The 20,920-nt window shown below is 39.0% G+C and overlaps 1 protein-coding gene across 3 annotated transcripts; it reads left to right on the forward strand.

Annotated features, from left to right (window-relative positions):
* Positions 1–6,202: 6,202 nt before the first annotated feature.
* On the forward strand, positions 6,203–19,020 carry Glyat (Glycine N-acyltransferase). 3 transcript variants are annotated; one of them, XM_071688847.1, is made up of 7 exons: positions 6,380–6,469; positions 9,301–9,344; positions 11,375–11,549; positions 13,995–14,105; positions 16,755–16,898; positions 17,342–17,454; positions 17,618–19,019. In XM_071688847.1, exons 3-7 carry the CDS (start codon positions 11,457–11,459, stop codon positions 18,225–18,227), a joined length of 1,071 nt encoding a protein of 356 aa, XP_071544948.1. In that variant the 5' UTR covers positions 6,380–6,469; positions 9,301–9,344; positions 11,375–11,456; the 3' UTR covers positions 18,228–19,019. The 3 variants fall into 3 exon arrangements, with proteins under 3 accessions (XP_071544950.1, XP_071544949.1, XP_071544948.1); XM_071688849.1 differs by lacking the exon at positions 13,995–14,105 and having other exon boundaries at positions 6,203–6,469; positions 17,618–19,020; XM_071688848.1 differs by lacking the exon at positions 9,301–9,344 and having other exon boundaries at positions 6,376–6,469.
* Positions 19,021–20,920: the final 1,900 nt, after the last annotated feature.

Raw genomic sequence — 20,920 nt, forward strand, 5'->3', positions numbered from 1 at the left:
AACTTTCTTCTTTCACACACTTTACCAAACTCAGTCACCAGCTTCTGCAGTTTCTCACATGAATCAGCCACCAGCGCTGTATCATCAGCGAACAACAAGTGACTCACTTCCCAAGCTCTCTCATCCACAACAGACTGCATACTTGCCCCTCTTTCCAAAACTCTTGCATTCACCTCCCCAACAACCCCATCCATAAACAAATTAAACAATCATGGAGACATCACACACCCCTGCCGCAAACCTACATTCACTGAGAACCAATCACTTTCCTCTCTTCCTACACGTACACATGCCTTACATCCTCGATAAAAACTTTTCACTGCTTCTAACAACTTACCTCCCACACCACATATTCTTAATACCTTCCACAGAGCATCTCTATCAACTCTATCATATGCCTTCTCCAGATCCATGAATGCTACATACAAATCCATTTGCTTTTCGAAGTATTTCTCATATAGATTCTTCAAAGCAAACACCTGATCCACACATCCTCCACCACTTCTGAAACCACACTGCTCTTCCCCAATCTGATGCTCTGTACATGCCTTCACCCTCTCAATCAATACCCTCCCATATAATTTCCCAGGAATACTCAACAAACTTATACCCCTGTAATTTGAGCACTCATTCTTATCCCCTTTGCCTTTGTACAATGGCACTATGCACGCATTCCGCCAATCCTCAGGCACCTCACCATGAATCATACATACATTAAATAACCTTACCAACCAGTCAACAATACAGTCACCCCCTTTTTTAATAAATTCCACTGCAATACCATCTAAACCTGCTGCCTTGCCGGCTTACATCTTCCGCAAAGCTTTTACTACCTCTTCTCTGTTTACCAAATCATTTTCCCTAACCCTCTCACTTTGCACACCACCTCGACCAAAATACCCTATATCTGCCACTCTATCATCAAACTCATTCAGCAAACCTTCAAAATACTCACTCCATCTCCTTCTCACATCACCACTACTTATCACATCCCCATTAGCCCCCTTCACTGAAGCTCCCTTGTCTTACGCACTTTATTTACCTCCTTCCAGCACATCTTTTTATTCTCCCTAAAGTTTAATGATACTCTCTCACCCCAACTCTCATTTGCCCTCTTTTTCACCTCTTGCACCCTTCTCTTGACCTCCTGTCTCTTTCTTTTATACACCTCCCACTCAATTGCATTTTTTCCCTGCAAAAATCGTCCAAATGCCTCTCTCTTCTCTTTCACTAATACTCTTACTTCTTCATCCCACCATTCACTACCCTTTCTAATCAACCCACCTCCCACGCTTCTCATGCCACAAGCATCTTTTGCGCACTCCATCACTGATTCCCTAAATACACCCCATTCCTCCCCCTCTCCCCTTACTTCCATTGTTCTCACGTTTTTCCATTCTGTACTCAGTCTCTCCCGGTACTTCCTCACACAAGTCTCCTTCCCAAGCTCACTTACTCTCACCACCCTCTTCACCCCAACATTCACTCTTCTTTTCTGAAACCCCCACAAATCTTCACCTTAGCCTCCACAAGATAATGATCAGACATCCCTCGAGTTGCACCTCTCAGCACATTAACATCTAAAAGTCTCTCTTTCGCGCGCCTATCAACTAACACGTAATCCAGTAACGCTCTCTGGCCATCTCTCCTACTTACATACATATACTTATGTATATCTCGCTTTTTAAACCAGGTATTCCCAATCACCAGTCCTTTTTCAGCACATAAATCTACAAGCTCTTCACCATTTCCATTTACAACACTGAACACCCCATGTATACAAATTATTCCCTCAACTGCCACATTACTCACCTTTGCATTCAAATCACCCATCTCTATAACCCGGTCTCGTGCATCAAAACCACTAACACACTCATTCAGCTGCTCCCAGAACACTTGCCTCTCATGATCTTTCTTCTCATGCCCAGGTGCATATGCACCAATAATCACCCATCTCTCTCGATCAACTTTCAGTTTTACCCATATTAATCGAGAATTTACTTTCTTACATTCTATCACATACTCCCAGAACTCCTGTTTCAGGAGTAGTGCTACTCCTTCCCTTGCTCTTGTCCTCTCACTAACCCCTGACTTTACTCCCAAGACATTCCCAAACCACTCTTCCCCTTTCCCCTTGAGCTTCGTTTCACTCAGAGCCAAAACATCCAGGTTCCTTTCTACAAACATACTACCTATCTCTCCTTTTTTCACATCTTGGTTACATCCACACACATTTAGACACCCCAGTCTGAGCCTTCGAGGAGGATGAGCACTCCCCGCGTGACTCCTTCTCTTTCCCATTTTAGAAAGTTGAAAAATACAAGGAGGGGAGGATTTCTGGCCCCCCGCTCCCGTCCCTTTTAGTCGCCTTCTACGACACGCGAGGAATGCGTGGGAACTATTGTTTCACCCCATTTCAAAACATATATATATATATATATATATATATATATATATATATATATATATATATATATATATATATATATATATATATATATATATTTTTTTTTTTTTTTATTTATTTTGCTTTGTCGCTGTCTCCCGCGTTAGCGAGGTAGCGCAAGGAAACAGACGAAAGAATGGCCCAACCCGCCCACATACACATGTGTATACATACACCTCCACACACGCAAATATACATACCTATGCATCTCAATGTACACATATATATACACACACAGACATATACATATATACACATGTACATAACTCATACTGTCTGCCTTTATTTGTTCCCATCGCCAACTCGCCACACATGGAATAACAACCCCCTCCCCGCTCATGTGTGCGAGGTAGCGCTAGGAAAAGACACCAAAGGCCCCATTCGTTCACACTCAGTCTTTAGCTGTCATGTAATAATGCACCGAAACCATCGCTCCCTTTCCACATCCAGGCCCCACAAAACTTTCCATGGTTTACCCCAGACGCTTCACATGCCCTGGTTCAATCCATTGATAGCACGTCGACCCCGGTATACCACATCGTTCCAATTCACTCTATTCCTTGCACGCCTTTCACCCTCCTGCATGTTCAGGCCCCGATCACACAAAATCTTTTTCACTCCATCCTTCCACCTCCAATTTGGTCTCCCACTTCTCCTCGTTCCCTCTACCTCTGACACATATATAATCTTAGTCAATCTTTCCTCACTCATTCTCTCCATGTGACCAAACCATTTCAAAACACCCTCTTCTGCTTTCTCAACCACACTCTTTTTATTTCCACATATCTCTCTTGCCCTTACATTACTTACTCGATCAAACCACCTCACACCACATATTGTCCTCAAACATCTCATTTCGAGCACATCCACTCTCCTGCGCACAACTCTATCCATAGCCCACGCCTCGAAACCATACAACATTGTTGGAACCACTATTCCTTCAAACATACCCATTTTTGCTTTCCGAGATAATGTTCTCGACTTACAAACGTTCTTTAAGGCTCCCAGAATTTTCGCCCCCTCCCCCACCCTATGATTCACTTCCGCTTCCATGGTTCCATCCGCTGCCAGATCCACTCCCAGATATCTAAAACACTTTACTTCCTCCAGTTTTTCTCCATTCAAACTTACCTCCCAATTGACTTGACCCTCAACCCTACTGTACCTAATAACCTTGCCCTTATTCACATTTACTCTTAACTTTCTTCTTTCACACACTTTACCAAACTCAGTCACCAGCTTCTGCAGTTTCTCACATGAATCAGCCACCAGCGCTGTATCATCAGCGAACAACAACTGACTCACTTCCCAAGCTCTCTCATCCACAACAGACTGCATACTTGCCCCTCTTTCCAAAACTCTTGCATTCACCTCCCTAACAACCCCATCCATAAACAAATTAAACAATCATGGAGACATCACACACCCCTGCCGCAAACCTACATTCACTGAGAACCAATCACTTTCCTCTCTTCCTACACGTACACATGCCTTACATCCTCGATAAAAACTTTTCACTGCTTCTAACAACTTACCTCCCACACCACATATTCTTAATACCTTCCACAGAGCATCTCTATCAACTCTATCATATGCCTTCTCCAGATCCATGAATGCTACATACAAATCCATTTGCTTTTCGAAGTATTTCTCATATAGATTCTTCAAAGCAAACACCTGATCCACACATCCTCCACCACTTCTGAAACCACACTGCTCTTCCCCAATCTGATGCTCTGTACATGCCTTCACCCTCTCAATCAATACCCTCCCATATAATTTCCCAGGAATACTCAACAAACTTATACCCCTGTAATTTGAGCACTCATTCTTATCCCCTTTGCCTTTGTACAATGGCACTATGCACGCATTCCGCCAATCCTCAGGCACCTCACCATGAATCATACATACATTAAATAGCCTTACCAACCAGTCAACAATACAGTCACCCCCTTTTTTAATAAATTCCACTGCAATACCATCTAAACCTGCTGCCTTGCCGGCTTACATCTTCTGCAAAGCTTTTACTACCTCTTCTCTGTTTACCAAATCATTTCCCCTAACCCTCTCACTTTGCACACCACCTCGACCAAAATACCCTATATCTGCCACTCTATCATCAAACTCATTCAGCAAACCTTCAAAATACTCACTCCATCTCCTTCTCACATCACCACTACTTATCACATCCCCATTAGCCCCCTTCACTGAAGCTCCCTTGTCTTACGCACTTTATTTACCTCCTTCCAGCACATCTTTTTATTCTCCCTAAAGTTTAATGATACTCTCTCACCCCAACTCTCATTTGCCCTCTTTTTCACCTCTTGCACCCTTCTCTTGACCTCCTGTCTCTTTCTTTTATACACCTCCCACTCAATTGCATTTTTTCCCTGCAAAAATCGTCCAAATGCCTCTCTCTTCTCTTTCACTAATACTCTTACTTCTTCATCCCACCATTCACTACCCTTTCTAATCAACCCACCTCCCACGCTTCTCATGCCACAAGCATCTTTTGCGCACTCCATCACTGATTCCCTAAATACACCCCATTCCTCCCCCTCTCCCCTTACTTCCATTGTTCTCACGTTTTTCCATTCTGTACTCAGTCTCTCCCGGTACTTCCTCACACAAGTCTCCTTCCCAAGCTCACTTACTCTCACCACCCTCTTCACCCCAACATTCACTCTTCTTTTCTGAAACCCCCCACAAATCTTCACCTTAGCCTCCACAAGATAATGATCAGACATCCCTCGAGTTGCACCTCTGAGCACATTAACATCTAAAAGTCTCTCTTTCGCGCGCCTATCAACTAACACGTAATCCAGTAACGCTCTCTGGCCATCTCTCCTACTTACATACATATACTTATGTATATCTAGCTTTTTAAACCAGGTATTCCCAATCACCAGTCCTTTTTCAGCACATAAATCTACAAGCTCTTCACCATTTCCATTTACAACACTGAACACCCCATGTATACCATGTATACCATATGCACATGGGCATGAGAAGAAAGATCATGAGAGGCAAGTGTTTTGGGAGCAGCTGAATGAGTGTGTTAGTGGTTTTGATGCACAAGACCGGGTTATAGTTATGGGTGATTTGAATGCAAAGGTGAATAATATGGCAGTTGAATGAATAATTGATATATATATATATATATATATATATATATATATATATATATATATATATATATATATATATATATATATATATATTTTTATTTTTTTTTTTTTTTTTTTTTTTTTGCTTCGTCGATGTCTCCCCGCGTTTGCGAGGTAGCGCAAGGAAACAGACGAAAGAAATGGCCCAACCTACCCCCATACACATGTATATACATACACGTCCACACACGCAAATATATATACCTACACAGCTTTCCATGGTTTACCCCAGACGCTTCACATGCCCTGATTCAATCCACTGACAGCACGTCAACCCCGGTATACCACATCGATCCAATTTACTCTATTCCTTGCCCTCCTTTCATCCTCCAGCATGTTCAGGCCCCGATCACACAAAATCTTTTTCACTCCATCTTTCCACCTCCAATTTGGTCTCCCACTTCTCCTCGTTCCCTCCACCTCCGACACATATATCCTCTTGGTCAATCTTTTTTCACTCATTCTCTCCATGTGCCCAAACCATTTCAAAACACCCTCTTCTGCTCTCTTAACCACGCTCTTTCTATTTCCACACATCTCTCTTACCCTTACGTTACTTGATCAAACCACCTCACACCACAGATTGTCCTCAAACATCTCATTTCCAGCACATCCATCCTCCTGCGCACAACTCTATCCATTTATATATATATGAATATGGAAAGATATGAAATATGTTCTTACGATTATCAGTTTATAGTTACATTGTTTAGCAGGTGCTTTGTACGTCAGGCAGCGGGGTTGAAGACACTCGTAAGCTAATCTTATCAAGTTTAAGTTTAGTGCAGTGTACCTCTGATGTGTAACACACATTTTCTTAGGTCTCTCTCAACCAGCTGCTTTTACACTAAAGGTGGTGAGTTGAATCATTGGCTAATGATTATTTTTTGTTGGGGAAGTGTAGATTTATGAATGGTGTTCAAATTAGTTATGAAATAGATATGAATAAGGTTGTGTTACAGTTATCTCCCCTATTTACCCATAGATGTTATAATTACCCATTATATCTTACTCAGTTTTGTTTGAGAAATTGCATAGAGATTATAAGATGGCCTATCTCTCTCAGGAATGGTTATATGAGGAGGGATGTGGTAAAAAGCTATTGGTAAATGTGTAATGTAATCTGTACAGATCTCAGTCATTTCAAACTCTTATGATATATGATTGAGGCCAGTGAATTTGCCAGAGTGATTTTAAGTATATTAGAATATAGAGAGATCTATGTATCAAGATGAATTGTATTACTTATTTCACGAGAGAGCCATGTATATTTTGTTATTATAAATGTATTTCTATAGATTTTATTTGTGTGTTTGGTACTTGACCAACTTGAGAAGAAGGGAAAAATCAGGTATATCATTACGGCCCTCACCTGTCAGGAGATATTAGCCAGATTGTAAGGGATTCTACGTCTAGCCCAAATCTCTCTGTTAACAGAATCCATTATTTCAGAGTTATCTGCCTTAATGGGCCTATGAGCTGATTATACACCCTTTATGTGTCAGGGGTGGAGGCAACAAGGGGTCTGTCCGGGAGTGTTGATGAAAATATTAAAGTGGTTACATATTGCACATAAGATGTCAAGCGCTTATCATCCACAGAGCCAAGGAATTGCGTAGAGATTTCAGCAGACATTGAACAATACTTTGAGAATCTATTGTGAGGGATTATCAGTAGACTGGGATGAGGGCCTTGCCTTTAGCATTGTTTGCCATTAGATTCAGTACACGAGTCTACAGGTTTTAGTCCATTTTAGTTAGTGTATGGACATGAAATAAGAGGTCCAATGAGTATGTTGAAAATGAAGTGGTTACAGAAGAGTGACTCTCCTGGAATATTGAAGTATATATCAGATTTTGAAAGTAGATTGTGTAACGCTAGAGAGATTGCTGCAGAAAATTTGAAAAAGTGTCAAGAAGATATGAAGGTATGGTATGACAAAAAATCTAATAAAAAGAGAAGAAATTTATGGTCCCTGGATTATTTAGAAAAGAGTGGATGATTTGAACTACATGGTGAATACATCCAGAAAGACGCAAGCTAAGCCAATTGTGTTACATAATCATGATAAAACATCATGATAGAAATTATGCAAAAGTTGATGAGGTTACAAATGTGCATTGTGCATGTGTTATGTCTGATGATACAGACGATGTGGATGGAAGTGAGAATGTAAAGTTGGAGAGATGTGAAGGCAAATTATTAAAAAATTCAGATATGTTAAATAATTTGAAAAAGAAGCTTAATTATTTAGAAACTGAGAGAAAGGATGAGGTCATACAAATAATGAATGAGTTTAGGTGTTTGTTTTCTGATGTTTCTAGGAGAACTAATGCATTACTGCATGACGTCGAAATTGACGATGCAACATCTATCAAACAGCGCCCTTATAAAGTGAATTTTGAAATGAGAGAGATAATGAGAAAAGAAGTACAGTATATACTTGACAATGGTCTGATTGGAAAAAGTAATAGTCCTGGAGTTCACCATGTGTGTTAATGATTAAACCTGATGATATTACCTACAGATTTTGTACTGATTGCGGAAAGGTAAACAAGATGACTAAAGCTGACTCGAATCGTATTTCAGGATAATATATTTGTATTGTTCAGATAGGCAATGCTAAATTTGTAGCTAAGTTGGACTTACTGAAAGGGTATTGGAAAGTATCTTTGGCTGAAAGAGCAAAAGAAATTTCTGCTTTTGTAACTATGGATGTTTTGTATTAGTATAAAGTGATGACCTTTGGTGTGAAAAACAGTGGTAACTTTCCAAATGATAGTAAGTCCAGTATTGTGTGATGTTAAAGACTGTTCTGTATATATAGATGATATAGTATTTATGAAAAAAACTTGGGAAGAACATTTGTATTTAGTGAGAGAAGTGTTTGATTAGACAAAGCAAATTTCACCTTAAAACTTGTAAATAGTGAATTTGCTAGAGCAACTGTAGAATATCTAGGTATTGTTGTTGGTGAGGGATAAGTTGTTGGTGAAGGAAAGATATTCAGAAAGACGATGAATAGAGATAAATGGACATATTATTCCTACGACAGATAGTAGCATGGTTACTTGCAGGCCACTGAGACCCAGGAATTTTGTTAAGTTATTATAAAGGTTGGTGAATCACATGTCGAAATCAATAGAAATTACCAAAATCAACTGGCATCATTTACGAGACAAAAGTCATTATATCTTTTCTTATCTTCGAGATATCTGACTGTTGTGTTTTGCTCCCTTTTCCCAGTTACTGTGAATTTGTAGATTGTGTGTACACAAAAGTGTTCCGTCTAGCAAACCATTGCTTGCAATTACTCACTATCATGAGAATGAACACCATTATCATTGTTTTATCCAGATTCTAACATGGAAGATAAGTGTATATATCGGTTGTTAGTGGAATCTAGGTTACGTTTTCATAATTTCTGATGACTTCTTGAAGTATTCCATGAATCTTTACCCTGATGAATGCCATATTCTATCTGATATCCATTACCATTAGATTCTTTATTAAGATTCTGTATATCTCAATAGTGGTCCTCTCTCTCACTTCTAGTTGGTGTAAGGAACCCACTGATATGCTTCTCTTGCTGGTCCATAAATGATTTTTGTACCCAAACTACATCTGTATTATCATTGCATCTCCTGTCTGCAACTGGAGTCGTACTAATTCATCATATCATTACAGTTTATACGAATACTGAATTCCATACACGGCAGCCGTTTTAAGAGGTATGTATACTACAATTGTAAATAAAATTACACTGTACAGTAGACTATATTCATATGTATTAAAATGGATTCACATTGAAATATAACACTTTATTACAAATGTTATTCTAATTTGATAATAAGTGTCACAATTTCTCATTCATATTTTATCTGTCATTCGTAAAATATTTTAGGTCTTTTGAGATACACTTATACGAAGTAGAGTCCATTTGAACGTCTGGCCTCCTGACAAGCTAGTACTTAGATAGGCACAATTGATACGGTTAGTTCTTTTCAAAATCTATGGTCTGAGAAATAATTTACAGATGGAAAAATAAAGAATGCTATATGAAACACGAACTCTATTACATATTTAGGTCCTGATATCCATTGAATGGTAACCTACAAACATTAGATTTGGTGATATATTTGGCCCTTAAGATGTGTCATTTTGTGGAGGTATATTACTTCAAGCGTTTTTTTCTTATTAAGCCAAGATGGTAGGTGAGTCCAGAACGAGAAACGCCATCAAGATGTAAATAGAATGATTCATGAAATGCACGTTGATATAGATATGTTCTTAAATACATTACCTTTTACTGAAAGAATGACCATCACTTGAACAATGAGAGATTCATAATTACTTTTACTTACATTTCCAAACAGTAATGGGAAATATGCATATCATTACCACTTTACACTAATGTACAAGTTCTCGTGTGACATCTGCCATCAGGTACACCAAAAGGAACTTACAATGAACAAGACCCTCATGCTAAGAAATTAGGAAAGGAGGCTTAGAACAGATTTGTTAAAGAATTACTGATAAAACAAAATGTTACATTGCACCAATCACAAGGCTCACTATCAAGGCAGAGATTACACTGATATTGTAGAAGTCTCGGTGAGTCACCACTGAAACAATATTGTTTGGTCAACTTATCCTTCACATGTAGGAACATCATGCTAGTATGTAGAGGTTCTGTTATTAGGACTCGTGTATGGCGTTTCATTTTTTGTGAAGTTCGTTAAGGAGGAAAAGAGAAAGAGTCTTGGATCCGTCAAGACCGTACGGGTTGGATTCTTGCTAATAGATTCGGTGTGAATTAAAATTTACTGCATGGAGAAGTTCAGCACGTGAATCTGAGGAAGGGAACGCTTTGTGGCAGGATGTCAAATAGTCGAATAATTTTGCTACGTTTTACGAATTATTGTTGTCGGGTTGGGGTGTTGGTGTGTTTGGGGGACGGGGGCAGATAGTCACCAAAGTTTGTCAAAGAAGACAGAGAAATTTTGAGCCGGGTGGCTTCAAAGTCCTGAGACTCAGGACCCAAGAGGCGTACTCGAGTTTTTATTGTCTATTTTATTCAAAGACACAAAAACTACTGTGAGAACGGATGAGAAACCTTGGATGGCTGTGTTTCAAAACGATGAGCAGATTCGTGTTCTCCTTGACCTAGTTTGCTCACCACCAGCTCTTCCTTATCACTATCACGCCTTTTTCTCCTTGTTAAAGCATATCTTAGGGACAATCTAACGCATCTTTATTTGACTTTTAGATGCAATCATAAGAGGGGATCATATGCTTGAGAATGTTAAACAGGTATTGTGAGGACTAAAACGTGAATAGCAACTGGAAATGAGATCATATGATTCAGAATATTAGGTAAATTATATGCAAAAGTCATTGATTATACAAAAATGACGTGTAGTTTGTTTTGCATGTTGAAGTGTGTTAGTGAATGGGATGTCGTGTTGGACAGGTGTCCTTGTTGTGTTTATCATTCGACTTATTTTCGGGTAGGGTTGTACTGGAAGGGAAAGAGGATGTATGTAGATGTAATTATTCTTTTATGAATGAGGGCCATATGTATAATTCCATTCTTGAAGTAAGTTGGGTGTTTGTGTGTCTTTAATTTATGCATGATTAGAATTCTGAGGGGCAGCATTTTTTATTTTTGTAGACAAAAGTTTGTGTGTTGTGTGTTATTTTCATTTGTTTTTGAAGCCTGTAATATATGACTTTGAATTTGATATTTTCTTTCGTATAGTAGAGGACAGTGTATACCTGGATGCTGACCTAGAGTAGTGTGTGGAGGATCTGTATCCAGTCGAGTGAAGCTCCAAGGACCGATGGCGATGATGAAGGGGTTGCGGGAGGCCACCACTGAGGACCTGCCGGGCTTGTTGCAGCGTCTGGCCAACTGCCTCCCATACTCCTCTGCTGTAAGTCATCCGTTTTCTCTGTTACTAGATATTTCCACGTCTTTCATCGCATCCGTTGCGTTATGTACCCACTCTGATGTTATAGGTATGATTGATCTACATCTGTGAATATGAAATCTGAGCCGACTGACTCGGTCATACCTGTGGATTGTAGTGGATTTACTTGAATCTATTATTCCCCGCAGAAAGTCAAAGGCCGGTTGAATGCCTAGATCAACCGTCAGCACACCTAAGAACACCGTATCTAGATCAACTGGCACCATACCTAGATCAACTATTACCATATGCAAAACAATAGATAACTTACCCAGAATATCCGGCACGGTAGCTAGATAAACGATGTATCGAAAACTAATGGCAACATAAAACAAAAGTTACGATATCTAAGATAGTTGTTACCGTATTTAGGACATTTTCATCGTATCTAAAGAAGTCGTCTCCGTAACCAGAACAGAAGACACCGTGCCTTGAAGAACCAGCACCGTATCATTAAGATAAGCATTATACTGCACAAAACAACTGGTACCACACCTAAATCAATTGGTACCATGTTTAAGATTACAAACATCATCTACAGAAAAACTGGCAATATGCCAAGAACAGCCGGTATCGTGCATAAGATAACTGACACTATGTCAAAAACGATCGGACCCACACCTATAAGAACCGGCACTGTACCTAGATATCCAGCACATAATCTTTAACTGATAATTCAACCTTCAAAGGATAAGATAGGAGTAGGCTAAGCGGGAAACGTCAGTAGAATTAATAACGACAGAAGACATTTTTGAATTGGTCGTTGAACACATTTGACCAAAGTTTAGGTAACTTACATCTAAGAAAGGTACGCCTTGTGCGGGTATGTGTGAGGTACTAGTGATGCTGTCTTCTATAATTCATGAACATTACTGACGTATATATTGAGGAATAAATTTGTACATATAGAGCCCATACATGAACTTGTAGACTTTTGAATTTCCCAGCGCTCTCAACAGCTGTTATTTCTTCAACTTGGTTTTTTCTTTACGATTCTAATCAAGAAAGTGCATTCTGATGTTTTCCTTGATAATATCATTCATATCCTGCTATGCACCTATGGTTAAAACTTGTCTCTTTACTTCTAAGAACTCGGTTAAAAAAATGGGTATCCCTTTAGACTTGAGGATCTCCTCATTAATGTCTTTACCTTGATTTTCATCTTCTCATATACTAAACATTCTCATCTACTTCTTTGCTTAATGTCATCCTGATTCTTGGTGTCATCTTGGCTGAATATGGGCTTTACCGATTCACTAGGCTTTCAGTTTAGTCATCTCACTTCTTGATTTTTTTTTTTTTCATAGAGCAGAATGAAAAGTGAATTAGCGAGTGATCAACCGGACAATCTATTACTCATTATGATCCCCATAAAAAGCCACTTACGTTGCTCGTTATATTTGTGCTTGGCGAAATATGTGTGAACGACATCTCGTCCATTGTAAAGTACTGAATGGGAAATGAGAATAAGTTTCTGGTGAACTGCTTTGAAATAAGGGAACGTGTACTGACATGTATTATTATAGGAACGAGTAAATGGAAAACATTTTACTTTATTTAAATACGCCGGATTATATTGCAAAGAAGGACTTTAGCTTCTTTGTGAAGAATATACGTGCATACTGTCTTTCATGAACGTTGTTATTTTAGACATTATATCTCCACCTATGATTTAATTAAGGTACACGTCCAGTTGCGTTTTAGATTCATTGTTAGTGTTTGCTGCAACAGTAACTGACGTGTTTATTCCAGTGCTCTCTAACTGCTGTTGTAGGGAAAGTGTGATTACGCTGATATTAATTGCATCAACTGAATTTTTATACTTAAAAAACTCTTAGCCGGCGTATTTCTATGAAACGTGACATAATCTTATCGTCGATATAATAAATATTTTGAAAAATCATGAGATTATGATTTTTCCTAGATATTAGTGAAAATGATTGATTAACCTGTCTTCCTTCATAAAGTTCTTTCCAAGTTATCTTATTAGTTTTGTTGATCTATTTCTTAAAGGATAAGATAGAGTTGATGACCAGAACCCAGCAACACATATAAATGTGGTCTAACTAGCGCTTCACGTACCGAAGGCACTATGTTTCGTTTGGCATGGTTTATATTTCTTATTACAAATATGTTTTATTTTCTGATGTGTAAGTCATTACTAATTACAGTTTTAGGGAACTTTTTTATCTTTATCCATCTAATGATGGCTCAGCGGACATTATATATTTGTGTTTTTTCTTTTATTATTACCAATGTGCATTATGGTAAATACAGGCAGGAAATCTTAGACATTTGATAAAGGAACAATATTTACGTGAGAGACAGACATTAAAGTGATTATGGAAACGTTTTTCCAAACTGATTGAAGGAAGGAACGCTATTCCCTTTAGAGTACTGGTGTTACAGGTTCACGGTGTGGTAAAGGTACAAATGCAGTACAACCCTGACACTGGCATGCAGATCCTGGTGGGTCCTGCGTCCTCATCTCTTGTTCTCATCATGTCTGTGTTCCCCGGGGTGAGTACCAGACGTTTTCAAGTCACCCATGTACTTTGTGGGAAGCAGTAGACTTATCGTCACCACGACCACCTTCTCCTTGGTGAACTTAGATCTCAGTTCTTGAGTAGTGTGTTCATTCTATAAGTATTAAGTTTTGTAATGTATTCTGCTGTGTCACTAGAAGTGAGAATATCCAGAGGTATGGCGTCGTTAGAGAGACAGTTGGTGGTCATATTGGTGAATGTTATTTACATCTCCACTGTTGCTTCTCTCACTAGAGGTGTGAACTTTGAGAGCTGTAGTGCTGGTAGATGGCCAAAGATATTGGTTATATTCGTAAATGTTCCTCACACCTACACTGATAGCTCTTAACACAGTCGTGAAGTTTGAGAGTTATACTGCTGGGTAGATGTCCTTAAGTAGTGGCTATCTTCGTGAATCTTCCTCACAGCTGTAATGATGACTAGTCAGTGTGAATTCTGAGAGACATTGTGCCGGTAAATGGACACACTGCGGTTAGAATTATGGTCTCCTTGGACGTAGACCAATAACAGAATCAGGTTTCCATTATTCTTCATTAGGTGAATTATGTAATATTTGATATTGCTTTTATGTAATTCTTTGAAGTGACATCATGACAGTACGTTTATATTGTGCAGTTGGTGTGCTGAGTCAATGTCTGGAGTGTAAATAGGTAATAAGAGTCTCAACAAACATATGCGATATTTCTTCCACAAAAATACTTTTCATATTCCGTGAACATATAGGTGATTCTAATGGTAACTTTTTTTTTTATTTGTTACTGCAATTATGGTATGTGTGCAGAGTTTCATCTCCATGTGTGTCAATGAATAATAATAGTCTATAGCGGTAGAATAGTGGCACAATTAGATGAAGAATCTCTAAGGATCCAGCAGTCTCGATAATGTGCCGAGAAATAACACAGATTGAGAAACACTAGGGAAGTAGACACGGGGTCAGTATAAAGAGTTATTAGGAAATTGTATGCACATAGTATTCATGTTTTGATCAGTGTAAGACAATGTAGAACATTCGGATACAGATTAATATAAAAACGCAAGGGACCAAGGACATAATTGTCTGCATGTCTGACCTGTCTTTATGTTATCAGATAAAGTTTATCAGTACCTGTCATTTCACCGACATTCACTCCATTTAGGTTTGACAAATCTTGAATGTGAATGTAACTAGGTTACAAATGTCCTGTTCTGTTACCAGTGAGACTTGATCTGGAATACACTGTATGTCTCTAATGGTAAATAGGTATGAAACATTACATTTAAGGGTCTTGTCATTGTTCTATTTTCTTTACTGGACTCGTTATTATTTGACAGTAACGGATGAAGTGACTGATTTTCTTGCTTACAAAACTAAGATTCTGTAGGGTTTCTTTAGGTTTAGATTGTCTTTGCGCTGATTTACAATTTTTTCCGCTACAAATCAACAAAATGTATTTAATTCTTTTGGTTATGTCTCTTCTTGACCTTTTTGTGTGACATTTTCTTGCCTATCCTTGTTTATCATTACAGTGATCCACCGTTTTGGTATAAATCTAAAAAAGAATATCATAGCTATGACTTGGCATATATGTTCTCACTGCAAGTCCTGAACGTCTGAATAAAACTTTTTCATTTCCAATAACATCCCAGTTCATCTTGTCAAGAGCAATGGGGAAGATCATTAGAATCTAAGCCTGTGATTTAGTAGAGTTCACGACTCTTGTGCTGATCAATATCAAAATCAATACTAGAAGCTACCTCAAAAGTAGTTGGTCAATTATCACTTGCGCCAAACATCTCTTTAGCCACTTGGTATGCAACTGTATCTTGTTTCGTAGATAAGACTAGTTCTAATCAATTGAGACTGCGACTAAATTTCACAATGACTTAGCATTATCAGCCAAATATGGGTAGAGACCCTCAGCTACTGGTAAGTGGTCCCAGCCTCTTAGGTATTGGTATGTTAATATGTATCATTATCATAACGTGTTCATTACTTACTTTTAGTTACTGGTCATGTTGGCTTTTGTTAAATTCTGGTGTCTAGACAGATGATCCGAAACCTAGTCTTATTTACTTTTAGCTTATCTTATCTTATATATTTCTACGGATAATGATGAGTCGCTTGAATTTTCCTTAATTGCATGGCAACACCGAACTACACTGTTACAGCTCTCTATCTTTATTAAAATCTGCCTTGGTATTACACAATTGTAAAAAAAACTGTAAAAACTAACCAACATGCAGGTACTTTAATGGCACTTCCACTTCTCGTGCAGATGTCTTTAGCTTGAAAATATCTGTTTCATGTGATTTTGTATACGAGATATTCCAATAAGTAACTGATAACTGAAAAGAAAGTACCTCCCGTGAATCAGTTACTGTGTACCCAGTATATTTTATGTTATCAGTGTAGGACAATTAGTATGGCGGTATTGATACAGAATATCTGGTATGATCGGTATTGGAGAGATTTATATATTCATGATAAATACTAAGTGTCAAATGTAAGAGGCTGTATAACTGACTGTTCCATGAAATGCTATATATCATTAGTGTAACATTTAGATTGACAGATCTCTTCACATCTCTGGTGTGATCCGCGTAAGTAAAAGTAGTTTCGAGTATATGGATGCCATAATTCCAGATGGAGACCCAGAGTGTGTCAGTATTCTGGGACGTGGACCAAGATGATGACCAGACTGTGGCCGAGCTGCTTGGCTCCACACCACGCCTAGACTGGAGTGAACCTGTCATCCTCTTTGCTGTCCCAATACATCTACTACATAAGGCGAGTGTGTTTGTTTCAACTGTCGGTTTTTATCTTGCTTCTCTCTCTCTCTCTCTCTCTCTCTCTCTCTCTCTCTCTCTCTCTCTCTCTCTCTCTCTCTCTCTCTCTCTCTCTCTCTCTCTCTCTCTCTCTATTATGGGTAAGTTTTGGCACGATAATATGACAGAGTCACTATATTTTAAAGAAATCACGATTTCGTATGGGTATTATAGTTTTGTTGAACATCCATAATATATCTTTCCACATCTCATACCTCATGTTGCCTCTGGTATATCTAATTATTTTCCAGAGCCCTAACTCCTGTGTCCAATTTAGATTTTAGGTATGAAAACAATGAATCTGCCATAAAGATATACATTTTGCGATGTATCAACCATTAACCCAGAAAGTGGAGTCTGACAGAAATATAGAGTAAACCATAAGTTATCTTGTGGACTTCACAGGTGGAACAAATGGTGAGGTGCGGAGAGCTGGGCAACGGGAGGCTGGTTGCTGATCCACTCTTGACAGCTCACCTGTACGCCATCACAGCCTCCAGGCTTCCCATCACACCAAGGTAATACTTGCTGAGTTGGTGATGACAATAGGAGCGACGTGGTCTAATAGGTCAATGAGGTATTCCAGTAATCCAGGTGTACGTGGTAACTCACTTTCGTATGTGTCACGTACAGAGTAATGGAAAAAGGTAAAAGATGTTTTTTTCTTTTTTTCATTTCCAGATTAGCCAGAGAATTCCGGCTGGGAGCCATAGAGGAACACCACACAGAACATTTGTATAAACACTGGAAGTTCAGCGAGACGATGACGTTGGAGTCCTATAGGCGTATGTTGCGTACTCTCCCGTCAGTAGGAGTCTTCACCACAGATACAGCCCCAGCCAACACCACTGCAGATGAGACGCTACAAGACAAAACTTTAAAGAACATCAATTTAGGTAAGACAACGCAAGAGTCCTTGGAGTGCACGGTTAATGGTAAGAATGGAATTCAAAACACACTGGAGACAACTGTGACTGAAGATGATGCATCAAGGGAGACGATGATTTCTGGTGGAGACGTCACTGGCCAGTCTCATACCAGTGATCTGCCTGTGGCATGGACCAGCCTCTCGTATATGAACTACATCAACAACACCTTCACATTAAAGGAATATCGGCGTCGGGGGCTGGGTCGGGCGGTTACACTGGCCCTGGCTGCTCGTGTGCTGGAAGATGATGACAGAGTCTTAGCTTACGTTGTCACAGATAACGACACCTCCATCAAATTTCATGAAGAACTGGGCTTTACCTGTGAATGTGACTTCGGCTGGCAAAGATATTCAGTATTGTAAGAAGGTGACACTGGAAGCTTTATGTGGAAAGATGATTGTTACTTAGTGCCTTGTGTTTCCAAAAGAACTCTCATATATTACTTTCCAGATCCACAGAAACTTTATCCATAAGATAAGATATGTTATACATCCAGAGCCTCTGTACAGGCCATGATAGTCATTTCCATTATGGGGTATAGAGGTTTAAGGGTGTCTACATATAAGTCAAAAGTATTTGTCTTGCGGATAAAGAAGTCTGGCAAAATCAGTATCACAAAAGGTTTCTTTTTTAAGACTGTAATATAGTATTCTCTTAGAACGTGTCAGCCATTAGCCTCGCTTCTTCTATTGTTTTATGCTGTACCTAAACAGACAGTAACGAGAGACTGTTTTCCAATGGATTACGCGAGACAGCCACATTATTCTGCAGTTAGTGGTATTTCAAGATCTTGCTAGAATTTTGCACAATGGATATATGGAAGTATGGCAGAGGTCAGCAGTTACTTTATAAAGAAGTATTTAGATTTCGTAAAGGAAAAATCTTAATATTGTCCTTGAGATACATATTCTTCCAATGAACTGTATGTGTATATCTTTATGTATTCAAGAACGTCTGAACCTTATGGAATGAAGTGCCTGGTAAGTTAGATTTTGGTGTAGAAGGAAAATAGGTTTATTTTGAGGCTAAGATAGGTTTTTACATGGACTTTATGACTATATTAGTTATCTTTTAATCTTTAGTTTCCACCGTTATGACTTGATATATTTGTATTGTATTCATAAACTTATCATATATTGCTTGTTTACTTTCTTTACAGTCCATGGTTTAATTCAAAATGGTTATTCAACCTGTATAGCATAATTTTTTGCTGGTTAGTAAGCGCCATTTCCTAATTGCTTTCTCGTAAAACGTAGAAAAAAAGAGGGTATTATTCCTTTAGAAGTTCGCTTTCGTGACGAGGACAGTGATGTTTTGAAATTTGCCTATTTCCAATTGGACAACGGGCCAATTTGCAAATATCTATTCACATGAAATTAGAAAAACATTTTACTCAAAATCAATGCGTATTTACACTGTTGAACAATAGTAATCACAAAAGATGTAGATGTGAGTGGGTTTTCGAGACATACTATTGTGCTGTAAATCACTTTTACAAACGAACCCCCAAATATAAACTCCATAATGTCCTCATTATGCTTCTTGATGGTGGGGTTCAAAATCCGATATATCCTGGTGGAAGCTGTCGCCTTACTCCTCCAAACACACTCCAAAGTTCTTCTTGACTTTATCAAGATGAGCATCAAGGATGCGGACTTTGAGGGACATCCTGCGGCCCATTTTGCCATAGTTCACCGGTCTCAACCAGTTCCACATAATTTCGGCCCTTTTAATTGCCCAGGACGCCATGAATCACTGCGATAATGCTCAACCAAGTGCTTTCTTTTTTCGAATGAGCTTCTTGTGGAATTCCTTGTACTCCAGGATCTTCATTAACTGCGGTCCGACGAAGACGTCGGCTTTGACTTTTGCCTGTATAAAATTTTGTATTTCAATTCACTGGAGATTATTATACTCAGCTATTTGGTATGGCAATGGGGAACCCTCTTTCACTTGTACTAAGTAATCTTTATATGGAATTTTTTGAAACAAAATTACTAAAGGATATCTAACCTGGTTGGTAAGGTTATTTAATGTATGTATGACTCATGGTGAGGTGCCTGAGGATTGGCGGAATGCGTGCATAGTGCCATTGTACAAAGGCAAAGGAGATAAGAGTGAGTGCTCAAATTACAGAGGTATAAGTTTGTTGAGTATTCCTGGTAAATTTTATGGGAGGGTATTGATTGAGAGGGTGAAGGCATGTTCAGAGCATCAGATTGGGGAAGAGCAGTGTGGTTTCAGAAGTGGTAGAGGATGTGTGGATCAGGTGTTTGCTTTGAAGAATGTATGTGAGAAATACTTAGAAAAGCAAATGGATTTGTATGTAGCATTTATGGATCTGGAGAAGGCATATGATAGAGTTGATAGAGATGCTCTGTGGAAGGTATTAAGAATGTATGGTGTGGGAGGAAAGTTGTTAGAAGCAGTGAAAAGTTTTTATCGAGGATGTAAGGCATGTGTACGTGTAGGAAGAGAGGAAAGTGATTGGTTCTCAGTGAATGTAGGTTTGCGGCAGGGGTGTGTGATGTCTCCATGGTTGTTTAATTTGTTTATGGATGGGGTTGTTAGGGAGGTAAATGCAAGAGTTTTGGAAAGAGGGGCAAGTATGAAGTCTGTTGGGGATGAGAGAGCTTGGGAAGTGAGTCAGTTGTTGTTCGCTGATGATACAGCGCTGGTGGCTGATTCATGTGAGAAACTGCAGAAGCTGGTGACTGAGTTTGGTAAAGTGTGTGGAAGAAGAAAGTTAAGAGTAAATGTGAATAAGAGCAAGGTTATTAGGTACAGTAGGGTTGAGGGTCAAGTCAATTGGGAGGTGAGTTTGAATGGAGAAAAACTGGAGGAAGTGAAGTGTTTTAGATATCTGGGAGTGGATCTGGCAGCGGATGGAACCATGGAAGCGGAAGTGGATCATAGGGTGGGGGAGGGGGCGAAAATTCTGGGGGCCTTGAAGAATGTGTGGAAGTCGAGAACATTATCTCGGAAAGCAAAAATGGGTATGTTTGAAGGAATAGTGGTTCCAACAATGTTGTATGGTTGCGAGGCGTGGGCTATG

Source organism: Panulirus ornatus, chromosome 46 (assembly GCF_036320965.1).
Source record: "Panulirus ornatus isolate Po-2019 chromosome 46, ASM3632096v1, whole genome shotgun sequence".
Classification (NCBI taxonomy): Eukaryota; Metazoa; Arthropoda; class Malacostraca; order Decapoda; family Palinuridae; genus Panulirus; species Panulirus ornatus.